Raw genomic sequence first — 19,921 nt, forward strand, 5'->3', positions numbered from 1 at the left:
GTTTGATTTGGTGCCAGTGTGTCCCTGGTCTCCCCAGCTGAGAATGGTCTCACTAATTTCGCAGCAGGTCTTGATATCCAATTTCGGAGTCAGTGATTACTTTCAAATCTCCCATATTCCTAACTAACAAATAACAGATTTATGTAGCAGGTGAGATGGCCCTGGGTCAGGCAAATCACTTGATAAGCCAATGTTCTCTCAGGGAAAATTTGGGCCATGAGAACCTTTCTGTGTGTAAGGGATGGTATTTCCTAGTTCCCTGGTGCTTTTCACTTAAGCAGCATTCCATCCTGCATTCAGTGTAAGGAAACCCCATGGCTCCATTTTGGAAAGCTACACCCGCAAATTGCTCAGGGTATGTCCATGCCTACGTGTGGACAGATGCTCTTGACCCAAAGTTCCTCTGCAAAGCAGGCGTGCATTCTCCTCCCACCAGCGGTGTTGAGTGCAGCTGTCAAGGCCGAGCAGGGACTAAGCCTCCTCAATTCCTGGCTGCCATTCACAACTCCGCAAGGCCAAAGAGGGATTCCCAGTGAAGCTTCTCCTGGTTGTAAAAAGCTGTCATTTGCATGTTTAGAGATCCAAGTTAAAGCAGGGATTTGGATTTTAATCCAAACCTGAGAAGAATTTCTGGGTTTACAAAGCTCCATACCCCTGTATCTGGGCCAAAGCACAGCAAGTTGTGCAAAAACCTGTACAGAGCATTCAGTCTTTTGTAGAATATATATATATACACACACATACTACTGACTGCAACCAGAGAAAAGAGTATGGTAAAAGCTTTGTAACTATCGGTGGTTTTTTAAAGTCACACTGGACTGGATTTCTGTGTGTTCTAAGCTGATTCGCCACTTAGTCCTAATCGTATCTAGATACACACACAGTTTTCTTTGTCATTTGATAACTACAAATGTATACACAAAGCAGCTAAAACATCTTTAAGTTTCAGTTTTAAGTTTAGCCATTTCTGAGGGTGTAGTTTCTTTAAACAGAGCCATGTGGTTTCACAGGTAAAAACAAGCAGATAAGCAAAGACTTTCCTGCCCCAGGAGCATTCACCTACCAGCAGTTTCCATTGATTTCAAAACATAAGATCGAAGTGTTTTGCTCAACCCTCCAGGCATTGACATAATTGGGTCTCCAAAGCTATAGATTTTGTCTAGATCATGTTTGGCACACAAAAAAAGCCACATGTGACAGATTCATGTATGCTGAAGGGAAGGAAAAAAGAAATCCTGTGCCTCAACCATATACAAAGAAAGATGCAAAGAATCTATAGATGCAAAAGATCTGTGTAAAATCATATCAGTGTGGGAGAAGGAGATGAAATCAGAGCAAAAGCTATCCATACATGAATGCAAATTTGTAAGTTTGGAACAGACCATTTCAAAGCTAGCATACAATTGTGCCCTTCCACAGACAAAAAGATTGTGGGGGTTTGTGTGAAAGGCAAAGGGAGGCAATTTTCATACATTCACCAATTCGTCTACATACCTAAGGCACAGTCCTGCAGTCGGATGGGTGACCGCATGTGGAAGGGAGCAGGGGGTTGGACTAGATGGCCTTATAGGCCCCTTCTAACTCTAATACGAGGGCCAACTTTGGTCAATTGAAGTCCAGGCCGGGAGAAGTCTCCTGGGAGAGAGAACTGGAAGGCAAGGGAGTTCAACAGGAGCGGATGGCACTAAATAGGGAGGTCTTAGAGGAGCAAGCCTCAACAATACCACTGATTAGCAAAATGGGGAGGTGTAGGAGGGCACTTCTGTGGATGAGAAACTTGGTAAGAGGGATTAGGAGAAAAAAGGACCTCCAAAGGAAATGGACACTGGGGCAAGTTGACAAATGGGTATACTAGGAAGAGGCAGCTTGAGGCAGAAGGATTCTTTGCAAGGTTAAAGCTAATTATGAGCCGAGACTTCTGAAGAATATCAAGAGCAACAAAAAAGGCTTCTATTCTTATATAAATAGTAAGAGGAAGGGGAGACTGGCAGTGGAGCCGCTTAAAAGGGAGGGAGGGGATCTGGTAACTGATGTAAGGGGATAGGCACAGATGTTAAAAGATCATTTTGTGATTGTATTCTCCCCAAAGCAGGTTGGGGGAGATCTACCTTGGGGGCCCAATGAGGTTCAGGTTATGAGAGCATAGATTAGAGTCACTACCCTAGAAGTTCCTCAGGGTCCTGGACATTACAAAAGCACCCAGTCCTGACAGGTTACACTCAAAAGTACTTGGGGAATTCGTAGGGGTACTCTTGCATCCACTGGCCTTCATTTTTGAGGCCCTGTGGAAATCAGGAGAAATACCGGAGAACTGGAGGGCAGATTCAGTGGTCCCAATCTTCAGAAAGGGTAGCAGAGGGGACAAGGGGAATTACAGACCAGTTAGTCTAATGCCCATTCTGGGAAATATGATGTAAAAGGTCTTAAGGACATGGTTGAGGGACCACAAGCAGAGGGTGACTATCAGCAGGGAATCATCAGAATGGCAGCCAGTGACAAGTGGACTCTGATTCTGTTCAATCTCTTTATCAATGACTTGGAGGAGGGGGTAATCAGTCTGTTGACCAACTTCGCATATGATACCAAAGTGGGGATGGTAGCCACAACTGGGGAGCAGGTACTTCAGATGCAAATGGGTCTGGATGGACTGTGGAAGTGGCCAGAGGCCAGCAGGATCATGTTCAATGTAGGTAAGTGCAAATTCCTGCACTTGGGACTCAGGAATAGGTGCCATCGGTTCAGGATGGGGGGCATGTGGCTGCAGAGTAGCACTTGTGAAAGGGATCTTGGGATACTTGTCTATAGCAGGTTGAACATGAGCCAGTAGTGTAATGTAGTAGTTGAGTCAAACGCCACCCTTGGATGTATAGCCAGAAGCATGGCTTCCAGATTGAGAGAAGTGTTATTATTTATTTATTTATTTATTTATTTATTTAATCAATTTCTATGCCACCCCATTTGCAAAAAGCCTCGGGGTGGCTTACAACACAAACAATTATATAATTAGCCTTAAAAAATCCGGAAACATCTCGGCACGTACATAAAAACCCAATAAATACAATCACTACATTAACAATTAAAGTCACTTTTAAATAAAGTCTTGGCCTGGTGCCGAAAAACAAATAACAACGGCGCCAGGCGGACCTCTCTGGGGAGCACATTCCATAGGTGGGGCACCACTGCAGAGAAGGCCCTCCTCTGGGTACTCACCCTCCTAATATCTTTCACGGAGGGTTCCTGGAGAAGGGCTTTTGCTGCCAATCTCAAGGGGAGGGAGGGCATATATGGACGCAAGTGCTCCTTTAGATAACCAGGTCCCATGCCGTTGAGGGCTTTATAGGTGATAACCAACACCTTGAATTGGGCCTGGACTGCAATGGGAAGCCAGTGAAGCTGACGGAGGACTGGGATCTTATGAGAACAACGCCCAGGGGATGTCAGCAATCTGGCAGCTCTCTTTTGCACCAATTGAAGTATCCGGACCGTCTTCAAGGGTAGTTCCACATACAGCGCGTTACAGAAGTCTAATCAGGAAATTACCAGTGCATAGGTCACTGTCACCAGGCAATCGTTCTCTAGGTAGGGACACAGCTGATGGATCAGCTGAAGCTGAAGGAAAGCGCTCCTCACCACCCCCATCACCTGAGCTTCTAATGACAGCTCTGGGTCGAGGAGCACTCCCAAGCTACAAACCTTGTCCCTAAGAGGGAGTGCAATCCCATTCAGGACAAGGTCCAGGTCCCCTACCCCGAACCACCCACCAACAGGACCTCCGTCTTATCTGGATTGAGCTTCAGTTTATTGGCCCTCATCCAGCCCATTACCTCGGCCAGGCACCGGTTCAGCACAGCCACTGCCTCACCTGGATTGGTGGAAAACAAGAGGTAGAGCTGGGTATCATCAGCGTACTGATGATTCTGCAGCCCACACCTCCTGATGACCTCTCCCAGCGGTTTCATGTAGATGTTGAATAGCAAGGGGGACAAAATGGACCCCTGCGGAACTCCATGGCATAGCTGCCATGGTGCAGAGCCATAGTCCCCCAGCACCACCTTCTGGAATAGGCCATTGAGATAGGAACGGAACCACTGCAAAGCAGTGCTTCCAACTCCCAATCCTGCTAGTCTATCCAGAATGATACCATGGTCGATGGTATCGAAAACCACTGAGAGGTCCAGGAGAACCAACAGGGATGCACTCCCCCTGTCTCTCTGCCTGCACAGGTCATCATACAGGGTGACCAAGGCAGATTCAGTACCATACCCGGGTTTGAAGCCGGACTGAATTGGGTCCAGATAATCAGTTTCATCCAAGAGTGAATGGAGTATTACCAGTCTATAAGACTGACATGCCCATAACTGGAGTACTGTGTCCAATTCTCGGCTCCACATTATAAGAGGGACATAGCTAGGTTAGAATCAGTTCTGTACAGGGTCACAAGGATGGTAGCTGGATTGGGGGAGGAGTGTGACATATGAGATTGAGGGAGCTGGGTCTTTTTCAGGCTGGAGAAGAAGAGACTCAGAGGGATCTTATAGTGACATATAGGTATGTGAAGGAGTGTCACACAGTAGAGGGTCATGACCTGTAGGATGCAGTCTAATGGACCAAGCTCAAGGAACCAGCTTTCAGGATGAATATCAGGAAGTACCTCCTAATGGTTAGGATCCCTAGAATATGAAATGGACTTCCGTGGGAGATGGTGGGAGCCCCATCATTGAGTGTGTTCAAGGAAAGACTGGACAGCCACATGTTGGGCATTGCATGAGTGGAGCTGTCTGGAACTGGGGGTCCAGGAAACCCCTTCTGATTCATTATGTTTCTATGCTATTCTATTCCTCAGCTTCCAGCACTTCTTAAGTGTTCCAAACAATCCTCCAGAGTTCCAGAGAAGATCTGGAGAGAAAGGGAAAGGGGTTATAGAGGGAAAGAACTCTCAGAATAAATAACTCCCCTCCCCCTTTCATCTGAGGGACATCTCTTCAAAGAGCCTTCCATCAACAGAAGGGATAGGACTGGACACAAACCATAAAGTTCTACAGAAGTAAAAAGTACCAAGAACTTACATTATATTAATTTTCCTATTAGCTGCATAGTATGCTGGTACACCATAAAATGCAAATATTTGATACCTGCATAAACATTTCTGGGATTCTAGTTTTTCACAAATACCAGAGTAAACCACCAATGATACTATGGTTAAAGGGGACTATGAACGCATTCATATATTAAGACAGTGGGTCATTTATTTGTCTTCACTATGTACTACTGGATCACTGGTGTTAAGCTTTAAAAAAGCATTAAGCAAAATCATACCTAAGCATTTTATCTATTGAGAAAAGTTTCTTTTTTCCCTGCCAAAAGATACTCTGTAAACACATAGACTCAAATGAAGTAGTACATTAAACTTCGGATGGAGTAAACCTTGAGCAAATGAACTGTCACTGAATTAGTCCTTTCATTTCATGACAATTATCTATTACCAATTACATATTTATTCTTCACTTCTGTTGCCCTCCAACATTAATTCTGCTTTACAAAAGGCAAGTTATCATTAAAATCAGCCCATGTTAGTGACTTAAATGTAGAGCAGTCCCACATTTTTCATGAATGACTTCCCAGATCCATTCCATGTTTATCAAAAAGTAAATATTTTAGACCTCACAAAGTTATCCACAGCATTTAGTGAGGCATTAATTGCTTATTTTCTGTACTTTCATTTTGCCAAAACTGCAACCCACAGATGAAGAGTTGCTGGACACATGGAAGCTACTAGGGAGAATTTATCCTCTGAGCAAACTGAGACTAAGTTTGGTTGTGAGAAAGGCCTTTTGGTCTGTCCAAAGGTGATACTGGCTTAAACTAGACATTAAGAAAAATTCTGAGTCAAATATTTGACTAGCCTTGGTCTATCATGTACTAACATAGGTGAATAGACATGCTTACTTATTCCAATGCTGTTGGTACAACAAAACTAGGGACAGGTGGATGGGTTAGCAATGTATTGGCAAAAGTTCCTTTTCAATATTTGAAAAATATGTTGAGATGCAGTGCTCTGAGAAGCATCTAAATCATCCAAATTTCCAAAGATGTTTTACTGCCACTCTTTAAATCCTTTATCCTCACAGAAGAACAGCTATGCAACTCTTATGGTCAAGGTCCAAGTAGTCCAGCATCCTGCTCACACAGCAGCCAACCAGCTGCCCATAAGTAGCACAACCATACCCTCCTTTCTATGCTCTCTATGGGCATAATGCTTCTGATACTACAGGTAGCATATAGTCCTCAAGCTATTGATAGCTTATCCTCCATGAATGGTGTTATCTTCTTTTAAAGCCATCCAAATAAGGGACCATCACTGCATCTTGTGTAAGGGAATTCTAGAGCCGTGTTAAAAAGTACTTCTTTTTATCTTGGTGCTGGCATCTTTAAGTGCCAAATCCAGGTCTATTATGACAGTTGTCTCCCTATCTACTTTTGCTATATGATATATAATTGTGTGCCATGTCTCCCCTTACTTGACTTTTTTCTAAACTAAACTATCTATCCCAGATGTTTTCTTTCCTCTTAGCAGAGTTGCTCCAACCCCTTGATCATTTAAGCTTTTCTGTATGCTTTCCAATTCTACAATGACCGTTTTTAGTTGGTGACCATTTCATACTATGCTCATACTAACTGATGCTCATACTAACACCATCCTTGCTGGCAACTCACATGAAGTAACCCTAGAATGCTCTGAAACAAAACATCCCCTTCTGTCAACACCCTTCCTTCACAACAAGACTGCAGTTGCCGCTTCAGTGTCAGTTGCTAAAATTTGTTCAGGTTTTTGTTTGCTTTTACCCTCAGCCTTTAGCTCTTCCCACTTAGTTTCCAGATCAAGTACCCCTAAACACCATCAAGCACTTTACTGCTTCAGTTTGCAAAAGATTCTGTTCTAAGCCAGGTGTACACACATTTCTTTTGGGCATTTATTTCAATCCTTCCAGTATCAAGAATGCAATCCTATGTGTTTTGAGACAGGAAAAAGCCCTACAATGCTCCAACATTCTCCAGTCAGCCATGTTGCCTGGAGGACTCATCCAATTCAATAAATGAGACCTCACACAATTTGCACTGTCTGGTCAAAGTCACAAACCTTAGAAAACAAACCTCTGGTTAGTTTATGATATGTGGGCAAACCTTGCTCAAACCCTTTTGCACTTCATCTTTTAGCTTCTACAGCATTAATTTTCATTGAGGCATTTCTTCCAAGCTAAAAAACTAAGTTTCCCTTGCATAACAGTACAGCTCAGAAATGAGGCTCTGCTTTGACTTCCAGCTTGTTAAAAAAAACACAAAAACCACTGGAGCTACATAGAATGCAATTAATTATTTGGGCATTGTTTATTCTTTATGGCTCTTAATATGCAGTCGGCAAGATAAAAAAAATCTCAAAGCTTTGTTGGTTAATTATTGTAAGCAGAAAATTCACAGTTTGGCTGTTTCATACAAAAATTGTTTTCCTACACAGATATCTCTACATCCATGCACAGCAACTATGAGAAAGATTATGGAGGCAGAGTGCTAAGTGGGGACAATGGGTCACACTTCACACATTTTATGGTCAACTGTGCCACGCCAGCATTTTTGGCATGGGGAAGAACTAAAGCACACAATCCATTACCTGTCTTCTGCTGAAATGGTGCAGTCCCAGGAGGGCTGTAACATGATTGTTTTTCAGTAGAAAGCTGCTTAAACATAGAAGTAGATAAGACTGTTATGAACTCTATCTGTTCCGGATCTAAAGAAAGTCAGGCCACAAGTTATCACGTGCAACTTGAAAGCTTAAAGTGGCATTTGACTTTAGAAATGGCATAGCCATCCAGAGCTCTGGCAACAATGTGAGAACGGAATCCAGAGGAAGAGATAAAGTCATTAAAAGGGAGTGAATGGAAGAAGCAAACTTAGGAAATCGGAGACTGCAAAAGTTTACTCATGAGATCATTGAGTGACAAAACAGTCTTGTGGGTAGATGGTTAGCCTTACTGGCACATTTTCCAGCCACTGCAATTATGGGATTTCCACCAGGACATTTAGTCTGTGTACCAGGATCACAGAGAATGTTCTTCATACAACTGGCATTCATAGAATCAGTCAGAATGCAACCATGGAGGTTCTTTTGAACTATGCAAACAACCTAAGGGTGTATCTCATTGGCAGCTGACTGGTGAGCCATCAGATGGTTTTACTTACACGTTCCATCATCCCTGATCATTGGCGATCATTGGTGTCTTGGAATGATGGGGATTGTAGGCAAAAACATATGGAGGGCCACAAGTTACCCAATGCTGGACAGTATCCAGACCAGCTTTGAAAAGCATACAGCCTTCCACTGATAAGTTGTGCTTAAAGCATACAGTGTTAATGTTGAGTCTGCTGTGAAAGCACACTCACCGGATTTTGTTCAAACATACAAATACCTATCTCAGTTCAAGGTCAGGGGAAAAGACTGCACATGATTAATTGGTTAGCCCTTTCATTAATAATGCAGCAACCTTCCCTGGTTTGCTTTTCTTTTCTTAAAATGTCTGAATAGGTGCATAAGGTTTATTGGAGATCCGTCACCCACTCACTGGCAACTCTTCTCAAAGACAGGAAGGGAGGAAAGAGGCAACTGGCATTTGTTGCAGGATGGGGACCCCTTGCAGCACCCAAGCAGGGGAAGCTGAGATCACTCAGTGGCAGGATATGCCACGCCCCCTTTTCTATATCACCCCATTTTCTGTATCTGCACAAGAGTCACTCATTTGAACCACTGAACTCCACTTCCTGGTTAAGATTTCACAGAGGAAAAACTTGCTATTTCTTAAATAGGTATGACTTTCTGTGATTATCTGGATGGAAGTCTCCTTATCTTTTTTCTTCCCATCTCTTCTCATTCACGATAGTCAATTAACTTCCACTGCACCTTATTTTGTTTGCCATATTTTTCACAACCACCTCCTCTTCCAATCAAAAATATGAAAACACTGTGTGTCTGACTGATTCTTTATCTTATACCAGCAGCATGGGTGCTGTGGGAATGTCTTCCTTTTATATCACTGGGTACTGTGATAAGGCCAAAACTTCATTGAGGAGCAGCATGTGATATGGTTTTCCATCATGCCTGAATTATCTATGGTTAATACTGGTGTGGAAGGGACATAATAATAAGCGCTTCCCATGCAGTCAAGGGCTCTCACATTAACTCTGCCACTACAGGAATAAGCAACACTGTTGTAGCTCTTACACTGTGATGGAAATGTGAGAAAGTCTACTCTGCAGAAATATAACTCAATTGTATAAATTCAAGAGTATTAAAAAACAAAACAAAACTTCAAGGAACAACAACCCCCCAAAGTAGTTTTGGTGTGAAATTTTAGAAAGATGACCCATTAAACAGCAGAATCATGAAGGTTAGTATAGGAACATTTCATTATCAATGAAAATGGAAGTAACCATATTAGCTTAGTTATAATCTAACTAAGCCTTATCCAACCTGGCATCCTCCAGATGTCTTGGATTTCAACTGCCTTGGGATGATGAGAATTGTACTTCAAGGCATCTGGATGGCACCTGGTTAGGAATAGCACGTTATGAATTGTTGTAACCTGCCCAGAGAGCTTTGGCTATTGAGTGGTAGAGAAATGAAAATAATAATAGATATTCTATACATCCAGCTTTTCAAAGAATGATACAGAAGGCAAAGGCAAAACAAAGGTTGCAAGAAAGATATATCGGCATGCTTATTTCTAAGTTTCCCAACTTGTTTCAAATACAGAGATTCTTCTCTAGCAGAAATTAACTAAACACTTGAAGGGCAGGGGAGAAATCAGTGTCCTCCAACATTGATGAACTGATGTAAACATTTCACAGTTGTAGGAAACAGGCAAGAACAAAACAGCATTCATATTTTACTGATTATAAAATAGGTGCTTTTCAAACATGGCTAGGCAGATATCTGTATTAGATCTGCATATTATTGGAAATTATTGGATGCTTTTTGTGCTTCAAACATGTTTCTTTTTATGTCTAGTAGTAGCACCTGTTCTGCCTCAACACAAGCTCACCATTGTTTGGAAACTGAGTTCTCCATTGTCTCTGGTTCTTTATGAACATAACATTGAAATCATACATAGTAACAACTTTTTGTTGTTTTTTGCATTGATTGATTTTGTAATTAATAATGCATTTTGTATTTTTGTTTTGATTACAGCACTGTATTTTGCAAATGAATGTGTATGGTTTCTATTTTATTGTAAGCCACCCAGCCTATGGGATATGGGTTGGCATACAAATGTAACAATAACAATAGCAACAGCAACTTTTGTCAATCCATAGCCTTGCCTTTTGTATCATTCTGTTCTTCTAACCAGCCACCTTCTGGCTGTTGTTCTTCAAAGTGTCATCACCCCTTGGAAAGGTGGTAGCTGGCTACTATTCAGGTATCAGAATCGTGCCTTCAACTGACTAAAGTGGCTGCTTTGATAGATGAGAGACACTTTTGAAATTCCCAATGCTGCATCACATCACTACAATGTTAAGTTTTCTTTTAATCTTTTCAAAAGAAGAAGATTAGACATTTTCTAGAGTATTTAATGGTATGCATGTGGGTGAATTCGTGAGAATAACTTCAAGCTCTGAAAACCAATCTAAATACAGCTGATAAAAGGTTATTCATCTGCCTATTCTGATAACATTCTGGTAACATGCAAGTGACCCTCAACTCAGTTATTCTGCTGCAATTTCATTAAGGAGATGAAACACCCCAGAGAAAAAGGTTATGAGTCAATTCCCCCTATAATATTTGAGCCAGAGATAGCAGCATGTGACTAAACTGTTAAAGTACAGTGATTCTTAGATTAGGGTTACACATAGATGGGTTACAGCTGAAGCTGAGTGAAGCTTTTATACCTCACACTTTATCACAGCCTTTTACTGCAGATGTGCTAAACTACAACTGTTCTCTCCAGTCAACAGGTTGGGGAAAAGCTGCTTTAGAGTTACCAAAATTGGTAAGTAATAAGGAGTTTTACCTATTAATCAGTTTTTAGATATGTGAAAACTTTAACACAAACAGTTGAGCAACCATTTTGGTAGACCATTCTTTGGAAATGGCTATTCGTTTTTCCTATAAGTTCTTATTCCCGTGATCCAGTTTTATATAATAAAATGGGGTTAAAATTTGCCTTTATAGAGGTCAATAAAATTATGTTAAAAAGATAGATTTGTAAAGTGGTAAAGGAAGAGGAAATATGCAAAGAAACTTTACATGCATATGCAGAAGAAAATAGTTTTCAAGCATTTAAAAAGAATCTAAGAAAGACTGAGGGCCTGTATCTCTAGTAATGTAATTCTACACTAGAATTCCAACATAGCAAGGTGCTGCTTGACTGTTAATTTCAGGCACAATTATTGGATTTCCAAAGAGCAGCCATTGTTCAAAAACAGACCAAATAAAACAGCAAACCAATATTTTCTTAATGTTTAAACATTCTATTTAAAATGAATTATTCTGAAAAGGACTGTGGCTACATTCACCATATAATCATAGGAGAAATTACTCCACTTACTCTGCAGCTCTTATTACTGTAATAACAGTAGAAAACTTAACCTGATTATATTCTAGAATAAAATACCTATTCTATTAAAATCTAGCATAGAAAGGAAAATGTAAAGCAAACCAAAAAATGCACAATTTCAAGATGCCCAGAATTTCAAAGAGCTCAGTTTTAGGGTTCATGTATACTGTATTTTTTTGATCAATATATTTGTATGCAGTGTTGTGTAAAAAAAAAAAAAAAAAATTTTTTGTAATTTTTTTTTTTTTTTTTTTTTTTTTAAAAATTTTTTTTTTTATTTTTTTTTAAAAAAAAAAAAAAAAAAGGTGCTGGAACTCTCATCTTGTTAATCTTTTATTTAAAAAATTATATATTCAGTTCTTAATATTCTGGCCTTTTTATTAGCAGGACCGGTGGTTGAGAATTAGTAATGTTTTTCATTTTTAAATTTGGGGTCACACATTTACATTAAAAATTAAAAAAAGATTTTCAATTCACCAACTTTTTTTAAAATAAAGAAATTATTTACCTTTTGCATGTAGCCAGTCGCTCTACACACACCAACACTGTGTAATGAAACATAATGGTTGCTGCCCGCAGTAAGCACTCAGCGCGCGACCACACGACCAATCACAAGCCGAGCAGCGTTACAAGCTGAGAAGCGCCATCACAACCAGAGCGGACACACAAGCAGCCCGCATGCACCATTTTAATGATTTTGCTGCCGACCTGCTACACCTGACAGGGCGAATCAAATTCATGCGGAAAAATCCGTCGAAAAAAGGTGCCGGAACGCTGTTCTGGTGCGTTCTATGACAAAAAAAGCCTTGTTTGTACGCCATCACAAACAGCATAAAGAATTAACTGATGCAACACAGATTTTAAAATATAGTTTTGTTTCAGGTTTTGCATTATTACAGACCTGAATCTTAATATTCTGGGGTATTCCTTGATTCTCGAGGTAGTATCTTTAGCGCTAACATCATTATCAGAGGGAAAAATCAAGAAAACGTAAATACTTCTTTGAACATATCAAACTGCCAATAAAATTTTATGAGAATACCAGATATGAACATTCCATCTACTGCAATGAATTCCTACTGTGACAAATAGAGCTTTAAAAACAAAACCAGACCTGCTTGCTTAGAACTTTAAAGTCAGTGGAGTTATGCTAACACATTTATAAAAGGACAACTTTTTTCAAACCCAGGTAAGTGAGATAGAGACTTTCCTGCAGAAGATTCATTGATTTTGTGGATCTATACCCGTATAAAGCCTTATGCAATATAAGAATACTTATGCAGGTGGTATTCTTGTAGTACACAAGACCTTCAGGTCAATTGTGAAAACCTTTCTATTTGCATTTCTCTGGCACGAGTTTAAAATATCCAGAGGGTGTGGCATTTTCTCAACTTTTTGTAGGAGTACTGACTGTAGTGCTTCAAAAGTGAGAACAGGAATGGGAAAATTCTTTTGTCCTCTTTACCACTGGACCTCTTTACCAGTGTGGACACTGGTACACTGCATCTGTATTTCAAACAAGCACACAACTTGGAACTGTGTTACATACTTTAGATCCTATGCCTTAGCACTTCAGTACACAGAAAGCAGTCTACCATTTTACAATCTATGTAAAGATACCAATCGAGCACAAAGTTACATTTCATTTTTAAAATATTTTTGTAGCTACTGTATCTCTGTCCCTTAAGCTCTCAGCTCTCAAAGTCTATCATTTTCATAAAAATCTGATTTCTTCTCCAATCTTTACTTCCAACTGAAACAAGCCTCCAGGATAATCCTTTTTTTCTAGAATGAAGTCTTGTTGTATTTAATAGGATTTATTCCCAAGTAAATATGTTTAGGATTGCAGGCTTACTACACATAAAAAGTACAGATAAAACTTGTCTACATCCTTGTTATCCTTCCCTTCCCTTCTCTCCCATTCCCTCTCTCCCTACTCTAATTTGTAAACTGTTTTGGATTTTATGCTGCTATAAGAGGGCATCATTAGAATTAGGGGAGATGATGATGACACAGAAACATTCCCTGGTCCCCAAAAGGTCACAAACTGGGGGCAGGGTGGGATATAATACAATAGCCAGCACCTAACAATAGAGATCAGTAAAACAGGTTCTGTTTCCAAACAGGCAGCCAAAGATGTACGTAGTAGGAAAGTACATGCACAACTCAACAATGAAAAAATCATTTTCAAATGCAAGACACACAAGCTGAAGATAGGATTTCAAACTATGCTCCAAGTGCGAGAAACAAAACATTATTTAAATCACTGAGATGCTTTAGAACACAAGTGATTCAGCCTAGATAAGGTAAAAGAAAACAAAGGTTACTTTCGCTCTTTACAGTAATAGCATTCCAGTGGCCCAGTGGCTGGAACAGGGCTGGGAGACTGTTTCACTAGAGCCAAGCATGGTAAGAGATGGAAAGGGCAACAGCTGGTTTCTACTGGCAAATCTCACAGCAAAGTTCACACTTAAGCACTATCATAGCCCAATTTTTCTCTCCACACGTTTTGTTATTACCACAAGTTTCAACATTTCTTGTAGAGTATCTGTTGAAAGACTTGCATAATTATGCTCATCCTATTTTGTAGCTATGAATTGTTTTTATATACAGACATCTGCAAGGAAATAGTTACTTTCTTAGAATTGTATAATGGCCAAGGAAGGAATTAAAGCAGCACAACAAAATGAACTAATAATGTTAAGCTATCCATTTCTAAAAGTTAACAAACTCTGAAGGACCATTCCATACAACTATGGCCATCTTTTCAGTATTTCAGAAGTTTGCTGTTTTCTTTTCCTTTTAAAATTACTTTACAAAAGGCACACAGTTCAGTTATCAAATATACCTGAAGGGAAGAGCCAGTGGTAAAGTCCCTTTCTTAGTGGTAGAGCCCCCTGCATAAGGTCCGAGGTTTGATCCTGGGCATCTCCAAAATACCTGCCTGAAATTCTGGATAATCATTGCCAGCTGGTGTCAACAATATTGAACTAGGTGAACCAAAAGTTTGTAGGTACATAAGGCAGGTTCCTATAGATCTACAATCAGCTAATGCAAAATAGCAGCTGTCCTGAAATTAGCTACTCTCAAAATACGTAATATTAACTACTCTACCAGTAACATGAGTTATCGTGGTTTCCCCATCCCTTACTCTAATTTTGGTGGTTATGGAATGCTTTCATTATTCTTTGAACAATTCATGATACACCAAAAATACTTATATACAAAGAGGTTTACCTGAAGTAAAGATTTTAAAATGAGAACTATTTGTTCACTATATATGCTCAATTGATTTTAAATGGTTATTAAATAAGTAATTACTAGAATACATAATCCTTTAAAATATATGTACATCAACCTCATATACCTCAAAAACAAAAGTATAAACAATTGAGATTGCAAAAAACTGTCCAACTAAAGAATGAATTTGCATGGCACAATTCAGAACATTCAGAAGGTTTGCTATGGTTTATTTAACTGTAAATCTGATTTCTATAGAACACGACAGGAAACAATATACCAGATTAGAAGCAAACAAGGTATGAAAGCCCTTCCTGCTGTTATTTGCAGCAGAGGTGCTGTCTGCAATAAACAAAGCTAGGGGGCTTAATGTTAAGCAGAAACCAGGTGTGTGGCCCTGAGGTAGAGGACAGGCATTTGTTCCAGACTAGGTGCCCAAAGGTGCTGCTTTCTTTCTGAAATGCAAGTACATAGATTAAGTGCATGTAGTTCTGAAAAAGCTAAAGCCATTTGGCATAGGTGTTTTAGGTACTGTTTTTGCAAAATACCTGTCCCTGAAAGCCAACTGAAATTGAATTAGGAATTGAATTGAAGGCCAGAACATCCTCCCCCACCACTTTACTTATGCTTATTGTTTTTAGGAATTGCTCAGGAATTCCTAAAAATGCTTAGGAATTGAAGCCAGAACACCCTCCCCCACCACTGTATGCTTATTTTCATATAAAACGATTTGTTTTGCAGTAAAAACAAAGACAAAAATCTACCAACTAGGCTGAGCCGCCATTCTTTCCATGTAATCTTTGGCCATGTTGATGGCTTCCATGTTCTCAGGATAAAGAACGCAGAACATTGCCAGGGCACCCAGGTTGTTGCCATAGATCTCATTCCACCGAGCACTGAAGTCCTTGGGATCCCAGGGAGGAAGGTACTCCAAAGGATTTGACAGCATGATCTGCACAGCCTCGGTCAACCGAGCGGCGATGTGCTGGTGTGTGGTGGCTGCTCTGAGTCGCAAATCCTGCATCTCTTCTCTGGAAAAATAGAGCATTGGGTAGCTATCGTAGTTGGCATTGACAAAAGGAACCACAGTGCTTGGGGTGTCGTCGCTACTATAGACGAGTGCAGAGCAAACCAGATGTATGAAAAACACACTAGGAGCCCCCCGTGTGTAAGTCCTCATTGTGGCATTAGAGCTCCAGGTCTCAATGGCAGCCGAACCATCTTTGAAGGAGCCTAGGTAAGCAAAAACAAAAGGGAAAAATGGTTATTCATCAATTCCAAGAGAGAACAACGGTTAGAATAACTGACAGGAAAATTGATGAGATGCATAAGGAATCCAAACCCCAGCTCATGCCTTCTTTGGAGAAAAAAAAGTATTTGAGTCCCCAGAACACATATGTAAGTTGTTGCTACACAAATTTGAAATTTACACAGATTTCACGATAAAATGGGGCTGCATGACTGTCTGTCAGCACCAAGGCCATAAAATCTAGAAACCAGAAAGAAGTCATATCTATTAATGCACCCTATAAATATGCACCTCAGAGTTACTTTGTTTTCAATCTTTCAAACACATTAATTAATTTCAATACCTTATATCTGTCTGGATATTCACTGCTTGCAGTAACACCATCAATCACTAGGTGGAAAAATTCCTAACCAGCGCACATTTTGGGCATTGAAAACTGCCAAAGGAGATTAGAAGGTGAAAGGGCAGAGTAATATAGCTGCCACCTCCTCTCCTGTTATGGAGCAGAAACTCCTCGGACGAATGAAGTGGCAAATCCTTCCCTCAGACAGCTATAGGCAAGCCTCCACTCCAACAGTGCAGGCACACTGTGTGTGCAACTCTGCCAGCTGTGTAAGTTGATTGAAGGCTTTGCTGTTATCAAGCTAAGGGCTATTTCAATGCACGCAAGGCTGGTTCTGTTGCCAGTTTATCTCAGTTCCTTGTACTGCCTAATTTAGCAACTGGTATCATTACATGGAATCTTATGCACCATTCTCTGTGCTTACATGCTAATGGCTGAAGCTGAATTCACTGAATTCACACAAGAAAAAAGGCATCTTAATAGAGGGGTGTTATTTGTAGAGGGGGTGTTATTTGCGTGCACAAATATGCACACGTGTGCATTTTGGGGGTGGGACAAATTATATGGTATTTAGATGCTGGGCAGCTGCTCCACCAGGGCTAAGACCAACATATAAAACCATGCTCATCCAACAGTAATCAAATATGATGGAGCAACAATAACTGTTCAAAATAAAGTAAATGTAGCAAGGTTGAGAGAAATTTCCATGGCAGCCCTGTAAACTCCACTGACATCCACCAATCATGATACTACCAAACACACACACATACACAGAACTAAGTACCACTATCCAAACAATCCAGTACAACAGACACACATGTCCCTGGCCAGAAAGTTCACACTGAATCTCTCCATCAGATGGAAAGAAGGCAGAAATGAAGAACCAGATGCTGCCCAGAAAAAATCCTTCTGCCTTCACAGAGACAATACTACAACATGATGCGGTTTTCTGTATTGCCCCCATTTGAAGGCAAGGGTAAAAGCCAGGTTGCAGATGCACAAAGAACAGAAACTCACATCAGTAGTAAAACAGGCTCTCTGGTATCAGTGGGCAAAGGAAATGCAGGAGAAACAAGTGGAGAGCGCACCTCTTTAGAAGATGTGAATATGTCTTTTTTAACAGTACAACTTGCATTTGAAGGAACTAATGGCAACGAGAACTGGGAATGCACAAAGGGAGGGCACTGTAGCGCCCCTCTGTTCATTCTGATACATAAAACCCATGTCTCCCGATAGGAGGTCTATGTACAGTGCTACCACCAGCTCCAGGGTCAGTTAGTTGGAATGTTATCTTTATTGTGACTGTGAGACAGGGAGAGAGGAGTTTTCTAGTCATACCAATGGGAGTGTTTTGAGTTACACTAGAATTGTCGCTGCTGTAACATTATACCATTACCAGGGGAAAACTGGTACCTGAGCAATCTTATTATGACTTCCATCCTTTTCTTGCTGCCAGTTTTTCCTCCCTTCTCCCTCAGTCCTGGTGGAATCGTGCTGAGTGACTGACTGTACCGGGGAAAGTCCCTTGCCTGCCAGTGCATCGATATCCTTTGTAATGAGTGGCCTCACAGCACAATCCAATCTTACCCTTTGCAGGTAACAAGGGACGTTCTAACATATAAAACATCTAATTAAGAGGCATAACTAAAAAAACCTAGACCTTTAAAAGGTTTCTCTATGATCAGAATGATGAGGATTGCCAGATATAAAACATTTCTTACTACGCGGCTTGAAAAAAGGAGGAGGGAAGGGAAAGAGAAAGGAGCCAAAATTGTGAATGTTGGGCTGGCTGATGTTCACAGCTGCAGAGTAAAGGATTTGGAATGTGGGAGGTTTGTGCAGGGGTCATTTAGAATCATGTATAATGCCTCCAGTTGTGACACGTCTTCATTAAGAGAAGAGGAAAAAATGCCAGCAGAATAAAATCCTGGAAATGTATTTGAAATAACTGGCCTTTAGGGCATGTGTGTTTTTGCCTATTAGATTAAAAGCACCCTTCCATTTTGCATGTGGAGATTTACAGCCTGCCACTTAAAAAGCGGAATGTTAAATAAAAGTGCACATTTTTCCAATCGCATGCCTGTTTTAAAAGGGTTGAAAATGGCAAGCTGTACATGAAAGTAAGAAAAAAAACTGTTTAAACATAGTCATTAGTTCCCCCCAGCATTCAGAATTATCAAGCATTTCAACCTAGGTCTTAGATAAAACAGGCTAGGATTTCTCAAAGGAAAGTCAGAGAATTCCTGAAATTCTCAAGAGGGGAAAGGTTAAGGAAAGAAAGACCAAGATAGATGGATTTATGTAAATAATGAACAGTAGTTTTCAATTATTAAAACCAGAAGTAGGCCAAAGGCAAAAAATGGCATCCAAAACATACTATATGATATTTTGTCTGAGAAAAAGCTGTTTCGTAAGTTTCAGAAAGAGAGAAAAGCATGTACAAAGCTAAAATAAACAAAAGCCACACACAGAGACTAGGTGTTTCAAACTAGGGGGCAAAAATTAAACTAATAAATTAATGTCTGAGTCAAGGAACAAGGGATTGAGCAAGAACTTTCCACACACAAGTAAATGGACTGCCATTCATGCTATTTCATGCTTGTGGAGCAGAATCCTAAGGTTTGATCTGGGAGAAACAATGATGCTATTGCTCTGTTGTGTAATTAGTACAGTACATAGGACGTGTGTAAGAAGATCTCCTTTTATGATATAAGCTGAACGATTGGTAGAGATGAACTTTTATACATTGTGAAGCAACTCATACATGGAATTAGGACATCTTGATATTTTTTTTCTGTTCATTTTTAAGATGGCTGTCAAACTGAATTCCCTTGAAAGAAAGAAATAATATCTGATGAAATATGCAACATAATTAAGAAGTCACTTTGGTGATGTCTTGGCAACGGAAGCTGCTTTTCTATTGTATAGACTTTCATATTATGATTGGAACATGATTCAAAGTGATTGGACACTGGTTCCTACCTCACATTAACCAAGACTACATTAACTGGATGGTCAACTCCTATCTGGGAGGCTTCCATGTCAAAAGAGTGAGGCTGAAGTCAAGTGTGCATCTTGAACATTTTGTTATTCAGAACTTACTCCATGTACTGGGCCAGATGTGAAGGTATCTGGCAAAGAAGCTATGCCACCCACTGAGTGGCACAAGTCATAAGCTCAGCAATGTAGCCTCTTTCAATTTCAGATTGTTACATCCCCTGTAGCAAAGATCATGCCAAGTAGAGCTTTCAAAGCTGACCACTGAAACGACCGACTTATTGCCACATACATAATATACAGGATTGAGATGCTGCCCATGATGGGTGGTTGTGTCGTGTGAGGTCACTGAAAACTGGGCTAATAATGAAATATGAGTCTGGCTGTCTGACATAATTTGTCATCCCTAAAAACAACTGCAGTAAAAATAGTAGATACCGTAAAATTGCAACATTCACACCCGCACTGTACACATTTTATGCTGATCAG

The 19,921-nt window shown here is 40.3% G+C and overlaps 1 protein-coding gene across 2 annotated transcripts in view; it reads right to left on the reverse strand.

The window, feature by feature from the left end:
* DSE (dermatan sulfate epimerase) overlaps positions 1-19,921 on the reverse strand; it is a 42,601-nt gene that overhangs the window by 7,833 nt on the left and 14,847 nt on the right. The window contains exon 2 of one of the 2 annotated variants that reach the window (XM_044426098.1): positions 15,608-16,076. In XM_044426098.1, the coding sequence (XP_044282033.1) occupies positions 15,608-16,023 (416 nt within the window). In that variant the 5' untranslated portion in view covers positions 16,024-16,076. Of the gene's footprint in view, positions 1-15,607; positions 16,077-19,921 lie in introns of those variants that run through there. The other variant, XM_044426106.1, reaches the window with a different exon arrangement.

Source organism: Varanus komodoensis, unplaced genomic scaffold (assembly GCF_004798865.1).
Source record: "Varanus komodoensis strain SLA01 unplaced genomic scaffold, ASM479886v1 scaffold1, whole genome shotgun sequence".
NCBI lineage: Eukaryota > Metazoa > Chordata > Lepidosauria > Squamata > Varanidae > Varanus > Varanus komodoensis.